General features: G+C 42.9%; 1 protein-coding gene across 2 annotated transcripts in view; it reads left to right on the top strand.

Moving 5' to 3' along the window:
- Nucleotides 1-18,889, top strand: part of INO80D (INO80 complex subunit D) — a 70,985-nt gene that overhangs the window by 40,451 nt on the left and 11,645 nt on the right. For both annotated transcript variants that reach the window (XM_084780918.1, XM_084780919.1), the window contains exons 7-11: nt 2,032-2,256; nt 7,785-7,894; nt 9,377-9,510; nt 15,527-15,744; nt 16,549-16,706. In XM_084780918.1, coding sequence (XP_084637044.1) covers nt 2,032-2,256; nt 7,785-7,894; nt 9,377-9,510; nt 15,527-15,744; nt 16,549-16,706 — 845 coding nt within the window. The remainder of the gene's footprint in view (nt 1-2,031; nt 2,257-7,784; nt 7,895-9,376; nt 9,511-15,526; nt 15,745-16,548; nt 16,707-18,889) is intronic.

The raw sequence follows: 18,889 nt of genomic DNA, 5'->3' as shown, positions 1-18,889 counted from the left end.
GTCTCTTGTCTCCTGACTGTCACCAAGCCCAGAGTTCTCAGATCTTTCTGCCTTGTATTAGGGATCTGAGTCCTTGGTCTATTTGCTCCACTGCGTTAGTGATTGATGCATATTCCATTTGGGAGTGTATTTATCTTGTGTAAATCTCACTGCAAACTCTTTTCTACTTGGTTCTTCTGTGGTTGTTAGCATAGTAGACGCACAGTAAATGCTCAATAAATGAAATATTAAAGTATGAACCTTTAATTTGTATGTTTATAGTAGAAACTATACTGTAAGGACCCTGTTTCTAAGCGATGTTCTAAATGAAGTTTACAGAGGTAAAGCAGGACTTTCTTTGGAGTGTCAGCTCCTCAATAATGACATAGAGACTTTTTGTTTGGTTAGTTTTGGTTTTGGTTTCTGAGCAGGGGTTCTCTATAGCCTTGGCTGTCCTAGACTTGCTTTGGAGAAAAGGCTGGCCTCAGCCGGGTGGTGGTGGCACACGCCATTAATCCCAGCACTCGGGAGGCAGAGGCAGGTGGATCGCTGTGAGTTCAAGGCCAGCCTGGTCTACAAATCGAGTCCAGGACAGCCAAGGCTACACAGAGAAACCCTGTCTTGAAGAAAAAAAGAAAAAAGAAAAAAGAAAAGGCTGGCCTCAAACTCACAGTAATCCACCTGCCTCTGCTTCCCTGAGTGCTGGGATTATAGGTATGCACCTGGCAACATAGAGGCTTTTTATAAATTACTAAAGCTTAGCCTTAGCTTAGCTTGTTCTCAACTAGCTCTTAAATTAACCCCTTTATATTAATCTGTGTTCTGCCATGTGGCTTGTTACCTCTCAGTCTCTCAATCCCAGCACCTCTTTCTTCCTGTGTCTGGCTGGTGACACTTAGTGCCTGATTCTTTCCCAAAATTCTTATCTCTGCCTGGAAGTCCTGCCTTTGCCTAGTGGCTGTTGAGCTCTTTATTAAACCTAACAGAAAGTGAGGGAAGTGTATGTTTACAAAACATCGATGCTTAACAATACCAAAGTTCTGTCCTCAGCCCTCCGCTGGCGCAGGGATAAGCATTTGAACAATATCAATACAAGTGCACAGAAAGGTCACTCCAACATAGAGTAGCTTGCTATGGGTTGATAGGAAATAAATGCCACCCTAGAGCATTTTTTGTTCTTTTTTATTTTCGAGACTGGGTTTTTCCTCTGTAGCTCTGGCTGTCGTGGACTCACTTTGTAGACTAGGCTGGCCTCGAACTCACAGAGATCTTTCTGTCTCTGCCTCTAGAGTCCTGGGAACCATCCTAGATTTAAAAAAAAACAAAAAAACAATGCTGAGTTATAGGAGACAAGTAGTTTCCATGTAGTGTTTACTTATAATAGAAGAGAAAGATCAAAGTAGCACTGGTCTTCAGGTGATGTGTGTTATTCCTAACAATAAAAAGTGAGGTCAGATTCAACCTGTGGAAAAGTTGCTGTTTTGCCGTTGGTGCTGGTTGGTTACTGAGCAAGCACAGCACAGCACTGTGTGCTTAGATGTACCCTTAGCGAGCTTTCCAGCAAACACTTGAGTTGGGATCAGCAGTCAGTCACATTAGTGTGGTAGGAAACTGTGTGTAGCCTTGGCCTAAAAAAAGCAGTTCAGATGCCTCTGTAGCTAGAGTGGCAGTTCCGCGCCATGGTTCCTACACCACTGCACTGTAACTAAGAAAAGGCGATTTAAACCAGAGTGTGTAAAGCATAGCTCTAGAAATGATGCTGTGTTTCTGGGGTGGCTGCTTTTCATGAAGGTGCAGTGTCTGTATCCTCACAGTGAGCAAAGATAGCGAAACGCGTGTCCTGCCTGCCCTGCTCTGGTACGGCCTGCTAATTTTGTGCTTTTTTTCAGTGCTACTGGAATTCCTCCTGGTTTATTGAGTTTGTGTTCTCGTGTCACAGGAGTGTTAAACCTGTGTGTGCACCACCCTTGGTCAGTCTCACTTCCCCTTTCTCACGTGAACTTGCCAACGTAATCAGTAATCAGTGTCCACCCTTCTCCCTGCACTTCCCAGGTCGGACGATGACGACGTGGAGAGTAGGAGCTCCAGGGTCACCCAACTTTGCACTTACTTTCAGCAGAAGTACAAGCACCTCTGCCGCCTGGAGCGGGCAGAGTCTCGACAAAAGAAATGCCGGCATACCTTTAGGAAGGCGCTGCTGCAGGCGGCCCGTCAGGAGCCTGAGTGCACTGGCCAGCTGATCCAAGAACTGCGGAGAGCCGCGTGCAGCGGAGCCAGGTCAGAGCCGCACCCGCAGCGCCGCACTCTCAGGCCTTGTCTCCTGCTCTGTTTTATAGAACCTTTGAGGGGTGGTTTAGGCATTGTGTGAGGTGAACGTTTACGTCTCAAGTAGTTGAGCACAGTGTCTGGTTTTGTTGAGAAGGAGTGCTGTCTGGGTGCTAGGATAACACCGTCTTGAGTTAGCAGTGAAATGAAAGCATTTACAGGTTTGTTTTTGGGGGGCTTTGGGTGGGTGGGGGGTTGAGACAGGGTTTCTCTGTGTAGCCTTGCCTGTCCTGGATCTCATTCTGTAGACCAGGCTGGCCTGGAAACTCAGAGATCTGATTACCTCTAGCAGTGCGCCACCACGCCCGGCTTTTACTGGTTCGTTTATTCCTTAAGTTGCATTAGAATTTATTCATTGCAGAGATTTGAGAATGTTGTTTCTCTTGCTTGTTGGATTTGTGAATCTGTATCATCCAGGCTGGCTTCAAACTCTGGACCCTCTTGCCTCAGCCTCTTGAGTGCTGGGATTATAGCAGACACCACTTCATCTGGCTGAACATGTTAGCTGTCTTAAAACAAAACAAGACAAAAATTACAATACTTAAAATTTTCCTGTTACTTAAGTTAATAATTATAGTTTTAAAAAAGTGCATCTTTTAAAACTATAAATTAGCATTTTATTTTATAATAATATATTTTTTATTTTATGCTTTTTCTTTTCCTATGCTTTCTTTTTTTTTTTAAGAATTTATTTATTATTATGTATACAGTGCTCTGCCTGCAAATACACCTGTAGGCTGGAAGAGGGCATCATATTATATTACAAACAGTTATGAACCACCATGTGGTTGCTGGGAATTGAACTCAGGACCTTTGGAAGAGCAGGTGGCGCTCTTAACCACTGAGCAATCTCTCCAGCCCCTATTTTTTTTTAAAAAAGATGTATTTATTTTTTATTATGTATACAGTGCTCTGCCTGCATTTACACCTGCATGCCTGAAGACATCAAATCACATTATAGATGGTTGTGAGCCACCATGTGGTTGCTGGGAATTGAACTCAGGACCTCTGGAAGAACAGCCAGTGCTCTTAACTGCTGAGCCATCTCTCCAGCCCCCCATGCTTTCTTTTTAATGTGTAGCTTACCTCAGGTGTTCACAACAATTGACTGCTGTCTGTTTATTGAGACTGCTCTCATGATATATTCAGGCTGACCTTGAACTTGTGCTCCTCTTTCTCAGTCGCAGAAGTATGGGATTCTAGGCATGTGCTACCATATCTAGCAAAAACAGGATTTTTAGTGACTGCATACAACTGATGCCAGTCCTTAGACTTTTCATGTTTTATGTATTTAAGCTAAAATTGACCTAACTTGTTGAAAAGTTCTTTATCAGTTTAATATGGTGTCATGAGCCTATAATTCCCACTGTGTAGGCTGAGACCAGGAAGTCATGAGTTCAGATCCAGCCTCAGCTATATGGATAAGACCACATCATAAACAATCAACAACAAAAATCAACACAAAACAAAAATTATTTGTATCTAGTTTTTCTTCTTAGAAATATATCATGGTCATTCTCCTAAATTCTTGAAGACTTGTTTGAAAATACGGTTTAATAGCATTTGTATAATTTGTTACATAAAAATCTGCATGTAAGAAATCATTCTTATTCTGTTTTGATGAAGAAATTTTATAATAATTTAGCTATGTATCTCTCAATAACTAAAAGCTGTAAGACACATTTTCTAGTCTCAGACAGGATTCTGAAATATATATTTATCATGCTTATAACTACTTTTAGTTTTACCTAAAATACACTTTTGTTGTTGTTGTTGTTGTTCAGTTTTGTTTTTTTGAGACAGGGTTTCAACTGTGTAGCCTTGGCTGTCTTGGAATCCCTTTGCAGACCAGGCTGGCCTCCAACTCACAGAGATCCACTTGGCTCTGCCCCACTAGGTACTGGGATTACAAGTGTGCACCGTTGTGTCTGGCTCCCTGAAATACACATTTAAAACAATAAATTGAGTTAAAATTTTCTTAAATTTTTTGTTGTTATTGCTGGTTTTTTGAGATAAGATTTCTGTGTAACAGAGCCTTGTCTGTCCTGGACTCACTTTGTAGACTAGGCTGCCCTCTAACTCACAGAAATACGCCTGCCTTTGCCTCTCGAGTGCTGGGGTTAAAGGCATGTGCCACCATGTCTGGCTTGGAAATGTCTTTTTATTCTTTCTTTTGTCATGAGACAGCATCTTGTCATGTACCCTGTGTTGGCTTAGAACTTGATATACAGCCCAGGCTGTCCTCAATCTTACAATAATAACAGTATATACAGGTGCTAGATTTTTCAGGCACATGCCTCTGCTGCCCAGCTCAGGAACTGCTTTTCAAATTTAGAATACCTAATTCCTTACTGATTAAAAAAAAAATTACTCTTTATAGTTTTCATAATTTCAGGTGATAACTTTAAGAGCATATATACAGGAAAAATTAAATTTATATACAAAATATATCACGTATTGGACTATTGAATATTGAAAAATATATGTTTATATACTCTTAATTTTTCTATACTACTCGTGAGTCACTTGAATAAGTCTTCCATTCTAGACAGTGATTTCTGTGGCTGCAGAGGCAGCTTAGTGTACCCAGTTCCACAAGCCCCAGTCGGTGAGCAGAGGAGTAGGCTTCAGCACGCAGAGGCCTATTCTCTGTTCATCTACTCATCTCAGCAGTCTGTAAAGTGCTGGTGTCCAACACTTCATGATAAAGCTGGCCAGTAGAAACTATATATCTAGCACAAAGCAGATTATGCACGTAGGCATTGTGTGCCTGTTATAATACATGATAATGATCTTGTCAGAGCTGTGTGGGTCTGTATAGTGAGTTTAAGGCAGTTGGTAGTATAGAAAATTGTATCTGACTTTTTCTTTTTGGTGGTTCTATGGGTTTTAACCCAGGATTCACAATGTACTGGGAGTCAGACCTCCAGCTCTTTCTCTAACTCGTGACTAGTTTTCAGAACACCTCCCAAGCCAACTTCAGTAATTTTTTTTTTAAATTAATAATGTGTTACCAAATAATAAAATAGCAAGTTGGACCAGGGGATGTAGCTCAGTGGTTGAGTATTTGACCAGGGTGCATGAGGTTCTAAGCTCAGTTCCCAGTATTGGTGATAAAAAAAAAAAAAAAAAAACATCAAGATGGCTTCTCTTACAGCTTTCAAACTAATTTCGTGTCATTCGCCATTAATCATGTCACCCATGATTAATGAAACATTAGTAGTGCTCTTTGTCTTGTTAGTGCTATTTGGATAATGTTGTACATAGTCATTGTAACTTATCCATAGAGATAATGAAATTCTGACTTGGGATTTATGAGACAGATTGGTAAACTGGACAATTAAGTGACTATTAAATAGTAAACCAGGGCCAGTGAGAAAGCCCAGCAGGCAAAGCCATTTATTTGCTTTGCAAGCCTGATGGCCTGAGTTCAACTCACAGAATGAATCTTCTTTACAAATTGCCCTCTGATTTCCATACACGTGTTGTGACACGCTCAACCCCCAAGTCATGTACCCGTGTGTGAGCACACATATGCAAGAGAGTGAGCACACAGAAAGAGACAGACAGAGACCAGAGGCAGGCGGCAAATGTGTAATCCCATAATTTAGGAAGTAGGTTCAGAAACTCATAGTTATTCTTAGCTACATAGTAAGCTTACTTAACATCACCCTGAAGGTACATTAGACCTTTTTTTTCCCCTTAATTAAAGAAAAGAAGGAAAGAAAGAAAGAAAGAAATGAGGAGATCTATGGTATATTGGGCTTGGTAGGTAGCTCAGTAGATTACTAACATGTTCAGTTATCAAAATTTAGACCAAGCAATTTGGGGCTTAGCAGCTAATACAGTACAGCTTCCTTTATGAAAAAAAAATTTTTTTTTCTTTTTTTAAGACAGGATTTCTCTGTGTAGCCCTGGCTGTCCTGGACTTGTTTTGTAGACCAGGCTGGCCTCAAACTCACAGCAATCCACCTGACTTTGCCTCCTGAGGGCTAAGGCATTAAAGGCGTGCACCACCACGCCCGGCTTTTTTTTTTTTAAACAGGCTAAAGTTAATAGTGTAAACATCTTTTCTAGGGGCAGTATAAACATACTGTGAGTATGAGCTGAAGTTGTGGCTCAGCCATTGAGGGTTTGTCTAAATGCACATAGTGTTAGTGTCAATCCCAGCACTACCAAAAAAGAAAAGAAATTTAATATTCTTTTGTTTGTTTTGAGGCAGGGTCTCACTATGTAGCTTTGGCTGGCCTGGAATTCTCTTATATTTTTGGTTGTGAGCCTAACCTTTAACTGGCTGAGCCATCTCTATGAAGATCAGGATGGCCCAGCGAGATATTTGATATGCCAATGATCTTCTTTTCTACCTTTGTGAGGTCTTTTATTATTTTCAAATTGTGTGTGTATGTGTCTGTGCGCAAGCATGCACTAATCAAAAGGATGAGCTTTCTCCTTTTACCACGTGGTTTTCTGAGATCAAACTCAGATGTAGATTTGGGGTAAGCACCTTTACCTACTGAGCCATCTTGCTGCATCTTAAATTTCTTACTTCCTCTTTTGAGAGTGTCTTGTAGCACAGGCTGCCCCTGAGCTCCTCCTCTTCCTGCTCCCAGCACCTTCCCCGTGCTGCGCCCGTAGCTTGCCTTAGTGCCTGGTGTATGCAGTGCTGATGACTGACCCAGGGCTTGCGATGAGAGTGAGGTTTTAATACTTAGGTATTACGTGTTGAAAGTGAAGATAGTATTCAAACAATGAAGCATGGAATTGCCCAAAAAAAACCCCAAAAAAGTAGCAAGCTTTATAAATGTGTTCAAAGAGATAACATTTTGCAGGATGTATGAAGCTTAGCCATTTAAAAATGTTCAAAATGTCTACTTTCCCATTTATACACTCATATTATCTTTGTCAACTTACTGTTCATTAGCACTAGGTGCCAAATGGCCCTGGTGCTCACAGTAGAGTCTGATAACCACCTCAACTGTTGACTCTGTGTGTGTGTGTGTGTGCGCGCGCACCATTCTCCATTGGTGGTAACGGGTGTCAAGTCTCTGCTCAGCCAGCCGTGATGTAGCTGTTAGCCTTGAATGTTAGTAGATCAGCAGAATAACACGCTTGATCATTGTAATGCCTGCAGTCTTTACTCCACACTGTGCTTTTAAATGACTGCATAGTGAAGATAGTTACAGTGTTGCTGTTACAGACACACAGCATTGAAAATTTACCCTGGGGGCCATGGAGATAAGCAGTGGGTAAAGGCCCTTGCCATCCTGCCCAGACCTGTGTTTGATGCCCCCAGAGCCTACTTGGAGAAAGAGAGAACCAACTTCCTGGAGTTGTCCTCTGACTTCCACAGGCTTGTGTGACTTCTGTTCATGCGTGCACACGTATATAAGTAATAAGATAGTAGGGTCAACGTTTAAAAGAAAAAATTACCCTGGATTGTTAGAGCACTTAAAATGAAATTTGCATTTTTCCTTCTTCAGCCTCAGCCAGACCAAGTTGAAGGAGGCGGAGCCAGCAGCATGCAGTGGGACAGTGAAGGGCGAGCAGTGCGCGAACAAGGCCCTCCCCTTCACCAGACACTGCTTCCAGCGTATCCTTGTAACTGCATGAAGCAGGCAGTGAAGGGAACCCCTTTGGGCCTGTGTGCTTTGTTTGGTTTTGGTTTGTTTTTGTTTTGGGGGGGGGAGGGAGCAGAAGGTTTTTCTGTGTCACCCTGGCTGTCCTGTAACTTTATCTTAGACCAGGCTGGGCTAGACGTCACAGAGATCTACCTGACTCTGCTCCCAGATACTGGGATTACAAGTCTATAATGGTATTTCAGGAGGATGTGTTTCTCTTTCCTTCCTTCCTTCTTAGAAACAGGGTCTTACATGTCTCCCAGGTTGGCGTCACACTCAGGTTCCGTGACCCCCCCAGATCCTCCCACACCTGGCTCCTGCATTCTCCTTTTTGACCCTCTTTTCTGTCATTTGAATTAAAACTTCACTAATTCTTCTGTAGTAATTTACATATAATAAGTGTAGACCAGAAAGGGAAACACAGATATACTTTCTAAATTAAGAAAAGGTCTTTTTATGTGTTTGGTTTTATTTGTGTTGTACTGGAATTGAATGGAGGGCCTTGTATATTCTGTCTACATACTTCCTAGCAAGCTCTGACCTCAACTCAGAAATCAAATCTTGAGATAGTTAAGTGGCTAAGAAGATGAGCTTTTTTTCTTTCTTTCTTTCTCCCTCCTTCCCTCCCCTCCCCCCACCCTTTTTGGTTGATCTTTTGAGGTAGTCATGAGTTAAGGCTAGCTTAAGCTATATAGCAAGACCCTGTCTAAAAACAAAAGGCTCCAGACATTTCCATTTTAGTTTTATTTATTTATTATTGACATTTCAATTTTAAATAGGGCTTTCAAATTAATCTTGTCACTAATTTGTGAGTTTGATTTTGGTCCTAGAAATGTGAAATGAAAAATTCCACCTTGGACAGGTGGATTTTTTAAATTTAAATTTTCATTCTCCTTGGTGAGTCTTCTAAGAGAAAGTTTTTCCTTTTAAATGCTGGTTTTTTAGGAGCTGGAGAGATGGCTTATCAGTTAAGAATGCCTGTTTCTTCCAAAGGACCTGCTGTGGGATCCCAGAACCCACACAGTAGCTTACATCGCTCCATTCCAGTGGGGTTGACACCTGGTGTACGTGTGAACATGCAGGCCAAACACTCATACATAGACAAAATAAAATACCTAAAAAAGAAGTAAGAACTGGTTTCAGAGCAGTCTTTTTAGTGGGGATTTTAGGAGCATGTTAACAAGAAAATGATTGCTGATTTCAGATTATAGAATTGATTCCGAATGGCTATAAAGGAGACTTGCCTGAGAGCCTACTAGCTAAGTAGTTATCAGCTAATAAATAATGATGACTTCATCATTTATCATTATCATGTCCCCCACCAGCAGTTGGATTGGTACATTAACTTTATACACAGTTGCTTGTTGAACACAAATAAGGAGCGTAACAAATTTTACCTGGACACCAAAGAGTTAAACGGCTTGCGTGTGCTTTCTCCCTGACTCTAACCCCAGACATCCTCTTGAACCGCTCTCAGCAGCTCTTCTCCAGCTGCACTGCCAAGTTTGCGGATGGACAGCAATGCTCTGTGCCAGTGTTTGACATTACACACCAGACGCCCCTGTGTGAAGAGCACGCCAAGAAGATGGTACGTTTAGTTTCCGCTTTGCTGTTAGGGCTTTCAGACTGTTGATGACTATTCCTACTAGGAAATATGCCATTAATGAAGCCCTGTAAAAACAGTGGTTTCAGTACTGGAAGCTCTGCTGTGTTGCCTTTGACTGAAAAATCTCAAAAGGTTGTGTTGACTCCTTGAATTCAAGGCCCTTTTCCAAACAAAACCGAACCCCTAGTGTTTCAGAGTATTTAGAACATTTGAACATCGCTAATCCAAAGAACCCAAAAATCTGAGGGGTTCCAGAGTGGCATGACACTCAAGGTCCAGGTTTCGGAGCCTTCCGGATTTTGGATCTTAGATTTCTGGAGTAAGGATTCTCATATGCACATTGTATACAAATACCTGGAAGCCTCAAAAGCACTTCTGGTCCCTCAGTGTTTCAGATGAAAAATACTACAAACCGGTAATTACTTAGATAAAATGCTGTTTAAGAATCACCCGTCTCTATGTCTCATACGTACACACGCACAATAATACAGGTGTATTTTCTTACATACAGCAGGGTTTGCCTTCAGCCTTGCTTTTTTATAAGCAGTTCTGGGATATTTATCTGGATATTTATAAAATTTAGGCAAAATACCAAACCTGTCTATAATGTTGTTGAACTTAATTGTTGCTTTTATTACAGCTGGTATCATGAGCCCTAATTAATGTAGAATAATCTGGAGGAGAGACACATTTGAGGTCCTCAGATATTTGAGTGATTTAAAATGAGTTTGCTTTGGGGTAAGGCTGTGTAGCTTAGTGGTAGAATACTTGCCTACAGGAACAAGGTTCTGGGTTTGGTGCCGGCAGGAACAAACCAAACCAAACCCTCAGAGCTGAAGTACAGTTCTCATCTGCCAAAGAGCTGATGCAGGAGACTGTGCTGGGGGCCTTGTGTACCACTAGGCCAAGGAAGGCAGTTTCATGGACTGGGCGGAGCTGGTTTGTGGTTCTGGCTTTGCCATTAACTAAGGGCACAGTTAGGTAGAGAAGCTGCCTTCCCAGTCTGTTCCCTTGTTAACATACTGGCTTTACCAAGATCTTCTGTTGTGGTTAGTTCCTTTTTAGGTTCACGTTTTTTGAAAATTTTGAATACTAAGCATCATGTAGAAATGCTGAGTTTATTTTCTTATTTAATTAGTAATATATTTAAAGTATAGGCATTTTTTTTTAGGCATGCACACTTGCTTTTTTTTTTTTTTTTAAGATTTATTTTATTATGTATACAGGGTTCTGCCTGCATGTACACCTGCAGGCCAGAAGAGGGCGTCAGATCACATTACAGATGGTTGTGAGCCACCATGTGGGTGCTGGGAATTGAACTCAGGACCTCTGGAAGAGCAGGTAGTGCTCTTAACCTCTGAGCCATCTCTCCAGCCCAAGTATGAGCATTTTTTCCTTAGTTTATTCAGCCTTTATATGAATTAAGGATAATTTTCTGGGTTTTGTTTTTGTTGTTGTTGGTGGTTTTGTTTTGTTTTGAGAGGGTCCCAGTCTGTAGCCCAAGCTGGCCTAGAACTCATAAAGTCTGTGCCCGCCCCCCCCCCAGTATTAAGATTACAGGCAAGAGCCGCTATACCCAGCTCTCTGTATGCTTCTGTGTGTGTGTGTGTGTGTGTGTGTGTGTGTGTGTACCTGTTTAAGTGTGTGTGCACTTGCATGTGTAGATGCCAGATTGATGTTGGGTGTCTTTCTTAGTTCTTCTTACCCTCAGTTTTGGAGACAGCTTCTCTGGAGCTCACTGATTGGTTGAACTGGCTGCCTCCCTGGTGCTTGGGTTAGAGAGGCCTGGTGCTATGCCTCACTATGTGTGGTGCTGTGTCTCGCTCTGTGTGTGTGGTGCTATGCCTCACTATGTGTGGTGCTGTGCCTCGCTCTGTGTGTGTGGTGCTATGCCTTGCTCTGTGTGTGGGTGCTGTGCCTTGCTCTGTGTGTGGGTACTGTGCCTCGCTCTGTGTGTGGGTGCTGTGCCTAGCTCTGTGTGTGGGTGCTGTGCCTTGCTCTGTGTGTGGGTGCTGTGCCTTGCTCTGTGGGTGCTGTGCCTCGTTCTGTGTGTGGGTGCTGTGCCTTGCTCTGTGGGTGCTGTGCCTCGCTCTGTGTGTGGGTGCTGTGCTTTGCTCTGTGTGTGGGTGCTGTGCCTTGCTCTGTGGGTGCTGTGCCTCGCTCTGTGTGTGGTGCTGTGCCTCGCTCTGTGTGTGTGGTGCTATGCCTTGCTCTGTGTGTGGTGCTGTGCCTTGCTCTGTGTGTGGTGCTGTGCCTCACTCTGTGTGTGGGTGCTGTGCCTCACTCTGTGTGTGGGTGCTGTGCCTTGCTCTGTGTGTGGTGCTGTGCCTTGCTCTGTGTGTGGGTGCTGTGCCTTGCTCTGTGTGTGGTGCTGTGCCTTGCTCTGTGTGTGGGTGCTGTGCCTCGCTCTGTGTGTGGGTGCTGTGCCTAGCTCTGTGTGTAGGTGCTGTGCCTCGCTCTGTGTGTGGGTGCTGTGCCTCGCTCTGTGTATGGGTGCTGTGCCTAGCTCTGTGTGTGGGTGCTGTGCCTAGCTCTGTGTGTGGGTGCTGTGCCTAGCTCTGTGTGTGGGTGCTGTCCCTAGCTCTGTGTGTGGGTGCTGTGCCTCGCTCTGTGTGTGGTGCTGTGCCTCACTCTGTGTGTGGGTGCTGTGCCTCGTTCTGTGTGTGGGTGCTGTGCCTAGTTCTGTGTGTGGGTGCTGTGCCTCGCTCTGTGTGTGGGTGCTGTGCCTCGCTCTGTGTGTGGGTGCTGTGCCTCGCTCTGTGTGTGGGTGCTGTGCCTCGCTCTGTGTGTGGGTGCTGTGCCTTGCTCTGTGTGTGGTGCTGAGCCTCGCTCTGTGTGTGGTGCTGGCAATCTGAGCTCAGGTCCTCATGCACTACCAGCCAGGCCATTCCATAGGCCATTGTGTGCTTCTGATCCCTTCTGTGACCTTGCTTGATAGAGACACTTGCTGATGGGGCCCTGCAGCTTTCCAGGCAGTGCAGGACTCAGCTCTTCATGTAGATGTATTCTGTCATCCTCACATACATGTAAGGCCAGGATATGTTTTAATCGCTTAGCAGGGATCAATGTGGGCTTAACATTTATTTTATTTTTTGCTGGTAGATGTTTGAGACAAGTCTCTTCTGTACCTCAGGTTAACCCCTGTGTTGGTATGCAGCTGAGGATAACAATTAACTTTTGTTAGTTTGTTTGTTCAAGACAGGGAGACAGGGTTTCTCTGTGTAGCCCTGGCCGTCCTGGACTCGCTTTGTAGACCAGGCTGGCCTTGAACTCACATATCTGCCTCTGCCTCCCAAGAGCTGGGATTAAAGACTTGTGCCACCGTGCCCAGCAACAGTGAACCTTCTGTTCTTCTGTCGTCATCTCCTAAGTGCTAGGTGACAGGCACACATAGTCTGCATGCTCAGTAAGCACTCTGCCATATCCTCAGCACGATGGCTTCAGAGTCTGTACTTCAGTTGACACTAAGTATTCCTTTCAGAATGCCTGATTTTGTGCTTTCTGCATCTTCTTCCCGGATTTGACATTGATCTAATGGTCTAAGTAGTCTCCAAACACTACTGTCTGCAGTCTTCTCAGCTGTGTAGTTAGGAGCTATTCCAGGATTCATAGACTGAAGAGTGATGTCAACTATTTAAATACTGTCCTACATATCAGTCGAAAAGAAAGTGCTACTAGCCAAAAGCCAAAAGCATTGGCTTTTTGATAAATTGGAATTTTTGCCTTATAACTGTTAAAAGAGCCTATTAAGGGCCTGTTTAGGTACAGATTTTTAATTTTCTTCCTCCTCTTCTCAGCCGTCTAATTTGCCATGCAAACGAGTGTTTTCTTTGTTCTGAAACTGTCATACAACTTAATCTACTTTGTTTTCTTTTTTTTTTTCTTTTTTTTTTTTTTGCATTGTTACTTTGAGAACAAAGCTTGTTTTGGCTCATTCTTCAATAATCAGTATTTGTTTCGCTCACATCAATTCTATACCTGCCTACTCTTTGTGGCTTTTTGTTGCCTTTTTTTTTTTTTTTTTTGCGTGTGGGCACAAGTTGTACCAATAGTGTATATAACTTAATTCAAACAGTGACAGCATGAACTGTAAGCATGTTCTATGTATGTGTAGGTAATGCCAGCTGTGACCATCATCTGGCTAACAGCAACAGTGACTTAGTTCGGGTAGCTGTCACAAGGTACTACAGAGTGACTGGCTTCTAAACAACAGGAACCTATATCACACACTTACGGGCTGCTAGATCTCCAAGAATAGGGCTGGAGTTGAGATCCTAGCACCCACATAACAAGCTGGACATCCCACAACTGCCTGTAACCCCAGCTCCTAGAGATCTCTTCTGACTTGGCATGTGCGTGCACCTGCACACACATGTACATACATTCATGTGGACATACACACAAATAGGTGACTAGTAAAAGAACCTCAGCTTGATGAGCCCTTGCTTTACCTTACAGTCCTCTAAGGGTGTTCTGTTGTCCCTAGCTGTCGCCTTGGCCTTGTGTTTGGCTGTTGAGGTGGGAACCTTGACCTCCTTCCACTCATTCCGCTAATTGCCAGCAGGCTGGTGGGCTTTAACATGTGTGTCATGTGTCTTCCTCAAAAATGACTCCTCTAGATGGAAAGAAAAAAAAAGAAAAGGGCCGTTGCCTATTAAAGTTTAGAATCACGATATTCAGAATAATACATGCTCTAGTCCCAAGCTTCTTCACCAGTTAAAGTGTATGTTTTTTCCTCGTCTGTGCCATTTTTTTGGCCTAGGATGGTTCTCTCCCTTATCCATCCATGTCTTTTAAAATCCATTGCTGTGCCAGGCGGTGGTGGTGCACGCCTTTAATCCCAGAACTTAAGAAGGAGAGGCAGGTGAATCTCAGTGAGTTTGAGGCCAGCCTGGTCTACAAAGTGAATCCAGGACAGCCAAGGCTACCCAGAGAAACCCTGTCTCGGCATGGGGTGGGGGTAGGGGATCTAGTGCTGCTCATTTTCTGAGTGTTGTGTTTATGTGTCCTTTTCTTGATGTTCTTGGAGAGCATAAACTGTCATTGTATCTCATTTGTTTGTTGGCTTTGCTGGAGATCAAACCTAGGCTTTACACAGCTGGACAGTATCTCACCATTGCACTACACCGCTAGCCTTCAAAATGCCTTTTAAGTGGATGTAGTGAGTGTGTGTGTGTGTGTGTGAGAGAGAGAGAGAGAGAGAGAGACAGAGAGAGACAGAGAGACAGAGAGATGTGAATTAAGTTAACGTTTTATGCTCATTTATTATATATAGCTTTAGACATTATATAAAGTATTAAGATAATTTTTGATAAGTTTTTTCCACTTAAGCTTAGGGTTTTTAGATAATTGTAGATTTTCATTTTATATATATGAGTGTTTTGCCTACAGGTATATATGGCTACATGTGTGCTTCATGCCTATAGAGGTTCAAAGAGGGTGTCAGTGTCCTTGGGACTGGAGTTGAGAGGCAGTTGTGAACTGACATGTAGATGCTGGGAGTGGGACCCTGGCCATCTGGAAGAACAGCCAGTACTTTCAACCACTCAGACTTATCTTCAGCCCTAGATAAATTTATTTTAACTGGTTCATAAAAATTATAGTTGGAATAATGTAATACTTTGATATTATAAAATACTTAAGTTAGGTAAAACATATCTTTCAGATATTTAATTTTCTTTTTGAGACAGTGTCTTGTTTGGCCAGGTTGGCCCGCCTGCCGCCACTCACTCCCTAAGTGCCTGGATTACTAGCATGCACCACTACACCTAGCTTTATGCGGTACTGTGGATCCAACACAGAGCCTTGTACATGCTAGGCCGACATTGTACCTACTCAGATACAGCCCCAGTCCACATTTCTTTTAGTGAACATGTTAAGCTTTCTTCTGGTTTGAAATGTATAGAGGATTGCCAACCCGTAGTCACCTTGCTATGCGCTAACATGCCAGGAGTGAGGGCTGGAGTGAGTTCTAAAAGATCTTCTGTTCATTTCAAAGGATAATTTCTTGAGAGGAGATAACTCCCGTAAAGTTCAGCACCAGCAACAGAGGAAACCTAGGAAAAAAACGAAGCCCCCTGCACTTACCAAAAAACACAAGAAGAAGAGACGGCGTGGACCTCGTCGACCCCAGAAGCCCATTCCCCCTGCAGTGCCCCAAGGGAACCTCAGCATGCCCACCAGCGTCTCACTGCCAGTGGAGGCCTCGCAGACCCGGTCAGTGGTGGCCCTGCGTTTGCCTTTCCTGCCTTCGCACCGCCTACCTGCAGAGTATCGGCCCGCCCGTGCTCAGTGTTGCTAGTAGCCTACCGCAGCCCTCACGCTTATCAGCCTGAGTTGAACAGTGTCATATACAAATGTCACCAGTATCTGGCTGTTTGTGGTACACATTTATCAAAGCTAGTTTTTTATTATAGTAAAGAAAATAGATGCTGAATTTGAGAATTTAATTTTTTGCTTTCAGGTTCTTATATTTTAACAGAAATTATACATGTTATAATAGAAGTACTTAGGAATATGATTTTATTTCATTTTAAAGTTATCTTGATCATATTTGAAATTTTACTAAGACATAGATACACTAAATGGTGCTTCATTCTACTAATTTGAATGAAAATATAATCTAATAATGATTGTTTTAATCATGAATAAAGGCTGTAGGAATTTGTGACTGTATATAGTGAGGCGTGTTTTTCTGCAATGTCTTGCTTTCACATTTTCTATTTATAAAGTGAGGGAAAGTTTTGGTTTTCCGAACTCATAAAGTGAGGAAAAGGGTTTTGTTGTTGTTGTGTGTTTGAGACAGGGTCTCAAGGATCACTATGTAGCTGAGGGGTACGGTAGCTTCTGGTTCTCTGGCCTTTATTCCCCAGTGTGGGGACTGCAGGCGTGTGCCACCACCAGCTTAGGAGGAGTTGGTTCTGTTACCATCTCCTGCGTTTGACCTGGATGTCTAGAGAGTCGAGGCCATTCGCTGCGGGGGTGGCAGCAGTCTAGAGACACGCTGCTCTGTCTTTGCAGTAGCCCTTCCACACCAGAGCTGAGTGCCGATGAGTTGCCGGATGACATTGCCAATGACATCACTGACATTCCGCACGATTTGGAATTGAACCAGGAAGACTTTGCAGATGTCCTGCCACGGCTGCCTGATGACTTACAAGATTTTGATTTTTTTGAAGGTATGGTCAATGTTTTACTTAAAGAGTTAATTTAAAAATGGTTCTTAAGAAGGGAAATTAGTTTTTATTTTATTTTGGGATTCTGTTTTTGTTTTTTGAGACAAGGTATATCTCTATGTAGCCTTTGCTGTCCTGGACTTACTTTGTAGACCAGGCTGGCCTTGAACTCACAGATCTGCCTGCCTCTGCCTCCCAAGTGCTCAGATTGCAGGCATGCATCACTGTGCCCAGCCTCCATTTTTGGGTTTTGGCACAGGCTTTTGCCACATAATTAAGGCTAGTCTTGAACTCACAATGCTCCTGTCTCAACTTTGGAGTGATGGGATTATGTCCAGTATCACCAAAGCCACCTAGAAATGATAGTAATAATAATGGTGTTGTTATTACTGCTGTATGTATGACACATGTGTACCTGTGCACAACCACATAGATATCAAGGGTGGAGAACAGCTGGGAGCTGCACTCTCTTTCCTCCTTTACCTGGCCAGGGGATTAGACTCAGACTGTTAGGCCTGTGTGGCATGTCCCCGCACCCACTGAGCCATCTTAGTGGTCATTTTTATTATTATTATTTTTTTTTTTAATAAAATAGTTGTTTCCAGTGTAGCTGAAATGTTTTCCCTGACATAAAATTTCTGTCACTGTAAATACAAGAAACCAACATCACTAAAGGAGTTTTCTTTTCAGAAGGTGAGAAATATATAATTTATTTAATTGTATTATATACTTAGTAGATTTATACTTTAATAGCTGTGCTATTTTGTTCCATTAAAGTGAGTAGTTTTTCTTAATGTTTTGACAGTGCTATTCAACATACCCTTAATTTTTTTTCTTGTCCTTTTTTTTTTTTTTTTTTTCAAGACAGGGTTTCTCTGTGTTAGCTTTGGCTGTCCTGGACTCACTTTGTAGACCAGGCTGGCCTCGAACTCACAGCGATCTGCCTGCCTCTGCCCATACCTTTAATTTGTAAAGAATGATTTATTAGACTCTTTTACAGCTTGACCTGTCTTTGGATCCTGGCATGGTGGTGCACGTCTGTAACCCAGCAAGTGCTGGGATTGAAAGTGTGGACCACCATCCCCAGCCCAGGAGGACAACTAGACTAAAGAGCAGATGAAGCATAGTCTCAGAGGTCCCTCCTGGCCTGGAGAGATGGTGGAGAGCACTCGCTACCTTTGCCTTTGTAGAGGACCTGTTTGGTTGTCCTTATCAGCTTGCTCACAACCACCTCTCACTCCAGCTCCTGGGGATCAGACACCCTCTGCTGGACACCACAGGAACTGCCCTCACTTGTTGACAGACATAACACAGATCCTATAGACACATAATCAGAAAGTAAACTTTCTAAAAGAAAAGAAAGTTAACTTATGAAGGAAACTGAGTGCTTACCATTAAGCAGCTTGGCTTCTGTGTTCTCATCCTCAGCAGGAAGAATTGAGGTGTAGACAAAGCAATACGCACCTCTCCTGTTCTACAGAGCCTGCCTTCCTTCATGTTAGTGACATTAATATCATTTTAGGTGGCCCTGAGGTTTTAATTGGCAGCCTTTTAGATTTCCTAAGAACTTAACATTCCAATTAGAAATAAAGAAAGTATGTATGGAGGGGGAAAAAAGAACTTGACGTTGCCAGGACTGTTGAGATGGCTCAGTGGCTGAGTGTTTGCACTTTTCCAGAGGGCCTGTGTTTAGCTCCCAGCACCCATATTGGGTAGCTTACTGCTTGCAACTCCCAAGATCCAGCACCTTGACCTCCACAGGCACCTTACATGCATGTGGTAGAAATTCACACAGACTCACACCTACTGGTGGATAAACATAAAAGAATTTAACAGAGCATTGTGGCTCACACCTTTAGTCTCAGCACTTGGTGGCACAGACAGGTAGATCTCTGTGAGTTTGAGGTCAGCCTGGCCTACGTACTACGTTTCAGACCAGCCAAGGCTACATAGTAAAATTGTCTGAAAACAAACAAACCAAACAAGACATTTCATATGGTAGATTTCTGAGAATAAATAAATAAGATGGTAGTTGAAATCCCAAGAAAGCTAACGTTTGAGACCTGTCCTACAAATGAATTTTTTCTTTCTTTCTTTTTTTGTTTTTGTTTTGTTTCCTAATCTCATTTAAAAAAAAACAAAAAACCTTCTTTTCACAGAGGACTTTTTTTTGAGACAGGGTTTCA

The sequence above is a fragment of the Acomys minous genome (assembly GCF_964271855.1).
Source record: "Acomys minous genome assembly, chromosome: 4".
Lineage (NCBI taxonomy): Eukaryota > Metazoa > Chordata > Mammalia > Rodentia > Muridae > Acomys > Acomys minous.
This window is presented reverse-complemented; position numbering and strand designations above follow the sequence as displayed.